At 49.7% G+C, this 8,297-nt stretch overlaps 1 protein-coding gene across 9 annotated transcripts; it reads left to right on the plus strand.

Moving 5' to 3' along the window:
- Nucleotides 1-448: 448 nt before the first annotated feature.
- Nucleotides 449-8,042, plus strand: Rfx5 (regulatory factor X5). 9 transcript variants are annotated; one of them, XM_029538009.1, is made up of 10 exons: nucleotides 449-593; nucleotides 1,355-1,489; nucleotides 1,694-1,723; nucleotides 2,005-2,170; nucleotides 2,780-2,899; nucleotides 2,995-3,114; nucleotides 3,229-3,310; nucleotides 3,603-3,804; nucleotides 4,290-4,393; nucleotides 4,749-7,836. In XM_029538009.1, exons 2-10 carry the CDS (start codon nucleotides 1,366-1,368, stop codon nucleotides 5,844-5,846), a joined length of 2,046 nt encoding a protein of 681 aa, XP_029393869.1. In that variant the 5' UTR covers nucleotides 449-593; nucleotides 1,355-1,365; the 3' UTR covers nucleotides 5,847-7,836. The 9 variants fall into 9 exon arrangements, with proteins under 9 accessions (XP_029393869.1, XP_029393870.1, XP_021051786.1 ...); XM_029538010.1 differs by having other exon boundaries at nucleotides 449-523; XM_021196127.2 differs by having other exon boundaries at nucleotides 450-593; nucleotides 1,690-1,723; nucleotides 2,088-2,170; nucleotides 4,749-8,042.
- The last annotated feature ends 255 nt before the right edge of the window (nucleotides 8,043-8,297 follow it).

The raw sequence follows: 8,297 nt of genomic DNA on the forward strand, positions 1-8,297 counted from the left end.
TTCCCTAGCTACAACTAGCCAATCACTTTCCTACCCTGTAACTCCCGTCTGTGGTTCTTGGACCCTAGAGGTATCTATGTAGAGCTTCCCAAGTAAAGCACGCGGTCGATCCCTTATCCTCTTCTCGCTGATCTTACAACGCACAGGATCAGAGGGCAAAAGACCAGATGCTCCAGAAGCAGCCAAGCGCCTGGGCTTTCATCCTGCGGCCCCTTTAAGAACAGAACCCTTTCCGGACCCGCAGACCTAACCGACCCCAGTTTTAACCGAAACCAACCTGGACTTCCCCCTCTTGACTCAAATAAGACTAACTTTGGATTTTCCCTCCCCTCTCGACCAATCATATTCTGTTACCAGGCAGACTTCCACTGCCTTCGTCTTGGAGGCAGCAACGGCCAATCACAGAGCAGGTCGTGCGTGTATCCAGGCAGATCGCGGCTGGCACAACCATTCAGAAAAAGGAAAAATAAAAGCAACGCACGAGCCCGCCGGCCGGGCACCGTGGGGCTGGGCAGGAGCTGAGGTAGCCACCGGGTAGTTTCTCTTTCTCTCTCACCTATCTAATGTCCGTGCTGGAAGGCGACGGTTTCGAGGTAGGAGGGGCAACAGGACTCGGGAGCCAGCAGGACCAGCTCCTTGCCCCTGCGCACGTGCCCGAATCTGGGACCCTGTTCCCCGCAGGGTTTCCTGTGCCCAGCCCCCAGAGTTCGGAGACCTAGCCCCCGCGGGACAGCACCTGGGGATGGGGTGGAGGGGCCCGAGGGGAGTGGGGACGCCTCGGAGTGGGATGTCGTGGGATGACGTAGGGTCCGCGCCGCGGCGAGGGGGGCAGCGGGGGAAGCCGTGGCGAGACTCAGTAATGAGAACTTGGGCCCAGTTTTTTTCAAACCTGGAAAGGCCGAGTATGTTTGTATCTCTTCCGACCTTCCAGGCAAAATCAATGGCGAGGAGTCTATTAGAGGATCGGAGAACTTTAGCTTGTCGTTATAGGTGTTTTTTTTGGGGGGGGGGGGCGGTGGGGTGGTGTTGCAGCACTGGGAGAAATTGTAAGATTGCTTTTAACGCGGATTTCTCCACTTCATCCCTCCCATAACAGTTTTCCAGATTTGGGAGACTTCAAAAGGTGGAACATATAGAATGGAGATGTCAGAGATCTCTTTGGGTATACAAAGGCCTGATAAAGTAACGGAATAATTCTAATTTTAGAGAAGGCAAGTGGTGAGGAAAACCACTGGAGGAAGCTTTGCTTCTGTTTGTATTTCTGGGTAGAGACAGGAGGACTACCTTGGGGTCTCTAGGAGAAAGGAAGCTTGGTGGTATGGTAGTTAAATCCTCAGATCTCCTCCCCTCTCAGCTGTAGCCCTCATGCTGGGATGGCAGAAGATAAACCTGATGCTAAGAGCCCCAAGACTGGGGCAAGGCCCCAAGGTGGTGCTGAGGCTGGAGAACCTACCGCCCTTCTTCTCCAAAGGCTCCGAGGTACCATTTCGTAAGTAATTGTCTCGGCCTCCAAACCCTGTTCCAGACCCAGCTGTAGATCCTTGTTACCCTTCACGCCTCCCTCAGGCAAGTGTTTCAGAGCTGAGGGCTGTGGTCGGTGGTAGCTGTTTGGTCCTTTTTCTGTCTCTAGCAGTCAGACAAAGGGATGGGGAAATCTTGTGACCTCCAGCTTTCTCTTCTTCTCCACAGCAAGGCCGTGCAGAACAAAGTAGAGGGAATTCTGGTAAGCATGCTGGGAAGGGACAATAGGGGTGGCATCACTCAGGGGTAAGGGTGATTGATGTTGATGTGAGAGAATAACAGTTCATGGGGGAGAGGCGGTGCTGTCCACGTGTGAGGATAGTACTTTATCCTTCTGTGACCTATGTAGGAGATGCGATCAGACCCAATCCCCTGCCCTTTCTCCCTTTCTATCCATGACAAGCCCATAAGGTTGCCAGCACAGTGAGTACCCGACCTCAGGTCATTTCTTAGGTCCCCTTTCATTCTGACAACCTAACATAGAGCCTGCTGGTATGGTCAAGCTCAGAAGATCGTTCACTGGACCTGTGGCTTCATTTCTCCACTTCTGTTCCCTTCTGCCTCAGCAAGAAGTACAGAAATTCTCGGACAACGACAAGCTGTACCTCTACCTTCAGCTCCCGTCAGGGCCCAGCGTTGGCGAGAAGAGGTGATTTGGTGGTGGTGATTTATATGTCACAGGTTCTGATTTTGAGTCTCACTGTATTGAGTCAAAAAGTAGGAAATGAGGATGAGGAGGCTGGAGGGATGGCTCAAGGGTTAAGCACACTGGCTGCCCTTGGCAGAGGACCCGGGTTGTGTTCCCAGTACCCACACGGTGGCTCACAACCATCCACAACTCTCAGTTTCTGGAAATATGACACCACTCTCTGACCTCCATGTCATGCACATGCACATATGCAGGCAAAACACTCCTAACAAATGAGAATCTTTTCTAAAAGTTATAAAGACACCAGGTGTGGTGGTGCACGCCTTTAATCCCAGCACTCGGGAGGCAGAGGCAGGTGGATTTCTGAGTTCGAGGCCAGCCTGGTCTACAAANTGAGTTCCAGGACAGCCAGGGCTACACAGAGAAACCCTGTCTTGAAAAAAAAAAAAAAAAAAAAAGTTATAAAGAAGAAGTAGGAGATGAATAGCTCAGAACCTTTATCAAGAAGTGAAGCCTTTGGCTTGATTTAGCAGGGAAAGGCGGATCTGGGACAAACTGATTTGGTCTGGCACCATCAAAGCAATGCTTGTCCCTTTACTTGTCTTACAGCTCAGAGCCAGGTCTGCTCAGCAATGAGGAGTATATGTATGCTTATAGGTGGGTCCGCAACCACCTGGAAAGGCACACGGACACCTGTCTGCCGAAGCAGAGCGTCTATGACGCCTATCGGTGCGTACAGAAGGCGTGCCTTACTAGCGTGTGCCCCTTGAATCCACCAGTCGCCTTCTCTGAATACCTTGTCACTCTCCCTTCTGCCCACTCAGAAAGTACTGCGAGAGCCTCGCCTGTTGCCGCCCGCTCAGCACAGCCAACTTCGGTAAAATCATCAGAGAGATCTTCCCTGACATCAAGGCCCGAAGACTTGGTGGCCGGGGCCAGTCCAAGTATCCTTGACCCAGAGATTAGGACTGGAGGACCTGGGGAGGAAAGGAACCGTAAACAAACAGTCTGACTTGCCTACAAGGCTTACATTTTGGCTGTTCCTTAACTTGGATCAGATATTGCTACAGTGGCATTCGAAGGAAGACCTTGGTATCGATGCCACCATTGCCTGGACTTGACGTGAAGGGATCTGAAAGTGTAAGTAATGACCATCCAATGCTAATTTTCTATTCCAGGTAAAAGACAGAGGCTTTTAGGACTTGTTTTAATGGCTGGGAAAAACAGTCATTCAGACATTGCTTCTGAGGGACCTTCTGCCTTCCCTGTGGGGGAAGCATGGGAGGAAGAGAATTGGAGTTTCTGAGTCTCAGATGGGTAGGACTACAGGCTACTGCTGTCTTCAGTCTGGTCTCTGCTTTAGTCAGTAGTAGAGTCGAGAGACAAATACTTTTGTTCATAATCTGAATGAGCATGTTTCTCTCTACTCCAGCCAGAAATGGGCCCAGAAGTAAGCCCAGCACCTCGGGATGAACTGGTAGAAGCAGCCTGCGCCCTGACTTGTGACTGGGCAGAGCGGATCCTGAAACGGTCCTTCAGTTCCATCGTTCAGGTCGCCCGCTACCTCCTGCAGCAGCATCTCATCTCTGCCCGGTCGGCACATGCTCACGTGCTTAAGGCCGGGGGGCTTGCTGGTGGGTGGCCTGCTCTGTTAGTTCTCTTTAGTTTTTCTTTCTGGAGATGCACACATAGTCTCGCTATGTTGCCCAGGATGGACTGTAACTCCTGGGCTCAAGCAGTCCTCCCACCAAGCCTCCCAGCACCACGTGCTGAGTCCATCTCGGCTCTCCAGGCCTTCCAGAATACAAGGGCAGACACACCTTGGATTGCTTTCTGTCCCTAGTGATCGATCCTTTCTGTGTGGATGGACAGGTGTGCAGGCCAGAGGCTGTCCACTACTATCACTACTCGGGGTCCTCACTGGGACCTGAGACTAGGATAACAGGTCAGGTCACCAGGGATTTCCCTGTCATCACCTCCCCAGTACTGGAATTGATGATAGACAAGCACGCCACCGTGCCTGTTTTTTACCTGGCAGCTAGGCAGTCAGACTCATGTCACTCTCTTCCCTGGCTCCCTCCTCACCCTTACTTTATTATCATTTCTGGTCCCTCTGTAGAAGAGGATGAAAGAGCCCCTCGAGAACAGTCATCATGTAAGTCCAAGAATGGTGTAGAGAACCTGGAAGGGGGAGGCCCTAAGAAACCAGAGAGACTGGCCCAGGTAAGGCAGCTGGTGCCCAGGGCTTGGGTCTTAATGGACCCTCCTGGCAGTGACCCTCTTACATCTTCACTTCTCCCTTTATCCCTGTGCTCAGTCTTCCTTTTTATTAGTTATTTTTAGATTTCTTTTCCATGGATGAATGTTTTGCCTGTGTGCGTGTATGTGTACCATGTGTGCCTGGTGTCCAAGGGGAGAAGACTTTAGATCCCCTGGAACTAGAGTTACTATTGTGAGCTGGCTGCCATGTGGGTACTGGGATCCTCTGTTAGGAACAAATTCTCCTACCCCTGAGCCATTTCTCCAGCCTCTGAATTTATATTCTTTATACCTCACTGTGGCTCTCTTTGCATTTTAGCCTCCTAAAGAGCTAGAAGCCCGAGCTGGGACTGACCTTCCAGGGCGTGCAGAACGGAAGAAGAGTGTAACTGACAGCTCAGCTCCAGCAGCCAGTAAGCCACAAGTCAATGCCCTTGTGGCCCGACTGCCTGTACTCCTTCCAAGAGCACCACGATCGCTTATCACACCCATTTCAGGCACTCTGAAAGTAGCTACGCTGCCTCTGCCCACTAGGGTTGGAGGGCCCCAGACAGCTGTGCCCATCATCAACATGATCTTACCACCTGTTCCTACTTTGTCAGGGGCTGGGCCTGGGCCTGGCCTTGGGCCTAGGTTTGGGCCAGGGCCTGGGCTTGGGCCCGGGCTTGGGCCCGGGCTTGGAGCTGGACCAGGGCCCGGGCTTGGAGCTGGGCTTGGAGCTGGGCTTGGAGCTGGGCTTGGGGCTGGGCTAGGGCTTGGGCCCGGGCGAGTTCCACCTAGAGCACCCATTCTGCCTCGAGGTGCAGAGAACAGGGAGGTAGGAGTAAGTGGTGACCCAAGACCTCATGACAAGGGCATCAAAAGGACAGCTGAAGTGCCTCTGAGTGAGGCCAGTGGGCAGGACCCACCAGTTAAAGAAATGAAGCACGAAACACAAGATACAGTAAGTGAAGCAAAAAGGAAGCGAGGACGCCCTCGAAAGAAGCCAGGAGCGAGTGGGGAAAGAAACGCTACTCCTGAGAAGTCTGTAGCTATTGTGAACTCTCCCCGATCCCCAAGGTCACTCTGGGAGACATGGGGCTCAAAAAGAGAAAACAACTCCACTGGGAGACCAGAAAGACCAGGGCCAGTGGGTGAGGCTGAGCGGGAAACCGTACTTGTGCAAGGTCAGCAAGATGGTGCTGTTTCCAAAGGAGACAGGAGCTTGAGTTCCCAGGAAGCCAAAGAAGCAGAAGATAAAATTCCTCCTGTCACTTCAAAAGTGAGTGTTATCAAGGGCAGAGTTCAAAAAGAGCCTCTTCAGTTGGTAAAGGGAGAGGCTGATACTGCAACACAGGGCAACAAAGGGTTAAAGGGTCGAGTACTTCAAAGTTCCCTAACCCATGAGCATAAAGACCCCAAAGCAACACCCCCGTGATAGACAGATAGGTCTGTGGGGGAAGAGTGGCCATGTTCATGTGAGCTCTGCCTGCTTGCCTGGTAGAGGCCCTTCACCAAGCCTCCTCTCATCCAGCTAGTCTTTCCCCCAGGGAACCCATTGGCTTTGTGCCTCGTGGCTGCTTCAGGCCTTTCTAGCTCCGTACTGTGGCTTTAATACAAACAGCAAATCTGTAATGACTTCCCACCTATAGCCCTGTGCTCTCTTAGGAGATAGGGTAAGTATGAATGTAGGTTAGGGATATTCTGGCTTCTAATCATAGGGAACTTAACTCAAAACTCATTAAAGATAAAAAGCAGTTTATCAGCTGATGAAGTTGCAGAATCAAGAGGCAGTCCTGGCTGCAGGTGGGGCTTGATCTGATTGCACACACTGTTCTTCTGCTTCACATAATGTAAAATCATCCTTAGTTTGGACCACTTCACAGCCGCCAACACTCCCAGGCTTTTCTGTTTGACCATTATATCTAAGCAGAAAGAAAGGGTATCTATCATTGTGCCAGGAATCCTAGCAAAAGCCCAAAGATTTACCTTGATTAGCCAGCCTAGGTCAGGTCCACCCTTGGCCAGCTAGTGTGGCCAGGCAGATGTTTATGCAAATGTGTCTCTACACACCGTGGACCACCTCTGGGAAAGGGTGCAGTCCGCCTTCTCACAGTCCCAGGTTCCCCAGATGGAGACTTGGGTGGGGGATGGAATTGTTGCTGGGGAGCAGCTAACGACTGCTTGGTGTTTTAGCTTGCTAGGCTGGGATGAGCTGGTCTGCTGCCTGTCCCCTGAGCCTTGCATCTCCCTCAGTGCAGCTGTAACTTTTATCTCATTGTAGCCTGGGAAGGACAGGGAAGGGAGCCATTCTCTTTAGTCTCTTAATTCTTACAGGACAGCTTCCGCACCTCTGTCTCCCAGAACAAGCTCCTTTTAGGGTCTGAATCTTACTTTCTCCCTAGCCATGTTTCCTACCTCCCAATCTAGTGCCACCTTCTCAGAGGACATGAATACCCCCCCCAAGTCATTTCGTTACATTCATTCTGCATCCACCAGATGTCATGCACTTGTCATACATGTGTCAGGACCTAGCCAGGACTGTGGGCTTGGGCTGGCTTAACAGATGCTGCGAGTCAGGGAGCACCAGCAGGAAGGATGCAGACACTCGAGATGTATCCTTGGGAACAGCAGGAAACCAGCCCATGTTAATCAAGGACCTCCGTCCTCCCCACAGGATAGCTTCTTGTCAGGGAATCTTGGTTCTATTCCCAAGAAATAGGTTTTCTTTCAGGGAGATACCACCATTTGTCCATTTATTTCCATGAGAACAGATTTTTTTTAAAATTATAATATTTGATATCTATAAAGAAATATGTACTATAAATTATGAAATACAATGAATACCTATGACCCATCATTCAATTTATACATTAAAAGTATTAGGTTTTTGCCCCCTTGCCTGGTCTCTTCCTAGAGGTAATCACTGTCTTTAATTTTATGGTCATTAATCATTTGTTTATATATATATTGGCCATGTGTGTGTATATATTCTTTAAGAATGTATTATTTTGTATTGCTTGTATTTTTAGCTTTATGAAAGTGTCCTATGTTCCTCGAGGTTTGCGTTTTTGCACTTGACCATTGTTTCTCAGACTCCTCTGTTGTGATCGCTATGACTTGTTCCTTTGCATCTGTATAATACTCCATTAAGCAACTTAGCCACTCACCTACTGAATAACATTTGGGCTGTTGGCAGGTTTTTGTTATTATACACAATGCTGCTAATGAACATTCTTGTATATGAGTGCCTTTGTTTTTAGTAAGATTTCTAAAGAGGTTTCTAAGATGGTCCTGGATGGCCCTTTTGGTCTGTGTACCCTCTGAGCTGGGGACTGTTGCCTCTTGTCTTACTTTATGGAAGAGTTTACATCATATAGAAATGAGCTGTTCTTGAATGTTTGATAAAAACTCACCTATAAAGCCCTCTGAGCCTTATGTTTCTTTGTGGACATATTTTTGTTTTGTTTCAATACAGGGTCTGTTAGGTAGCCCTGGCTGTCCTGGAACTCACTCTGTAGACCAGGCTGCCTCTGCCTCCCAAGTGCTGGGATTAAAGGTGTGCACCACTGTGTGTCCTTTGTAGGTATAATTTTAACTACTGGTTCAAGTTATTTAATAACTATATATACTATTTGGGCTCCTGAGTCATTTCTCCAGTTTAGTGTACATTTCATGTCCTTTTTCTTTCCTTTCTTTAAAGATAGAGTCTCACTGGATATCCTGTTTGGTCTGGAACTCACTGTGTAGATCAGGCTGGCCTCTGCCTGCAGAGTGCTGGGATGAAGGCGTGTGCCATCAGCATGCGGCTCATCGTTCTTTCAAACATGAAGCCTATGTGTTCTCTTTTTCTTTTCATTTCCACTACTTACTGTGTCATCCTTCCCCT

The sequence above is a fragment of the Mus pahari genome, chromosome 4, assembly GCF_900095145.1.
Source record: "Mus pahari chromosome 4, PAHARI_EIJ_v1.1, whole genome shotgun sequence".
Classification (NCBI taxonomy): domain Eukaryota; kingdom Metazoa; phylum Chordata; class Mammalia; order Rodentia; family Muridae; genus Mus; species Mus pahari.

Bases quoted from the DNA above. Each gene is read 5' to 3' on its own strand.
- Rfx5 (XM_029538007.1), top strand. From the start codon at position 860: ATGAGAACTTGGGCCCAGTTTTTTTCAAACCTGGAAAGGCCGA. The intron at 3,311-3,602 runs GTAAGTAATGAC...TCTCTACTCCAG, and splicing joins ACGTGAAGGGATCTGAAAGT to CCAGAAATGGGCCCAGAAGT. The intron at 4,394-4,748 runs GTAAGGCAGCTG...TTTGCATTTTAG, and splicing joins AACCAGAGAGACTGGCCCAG to CCTCCTAAAGAGCTAGAAGC.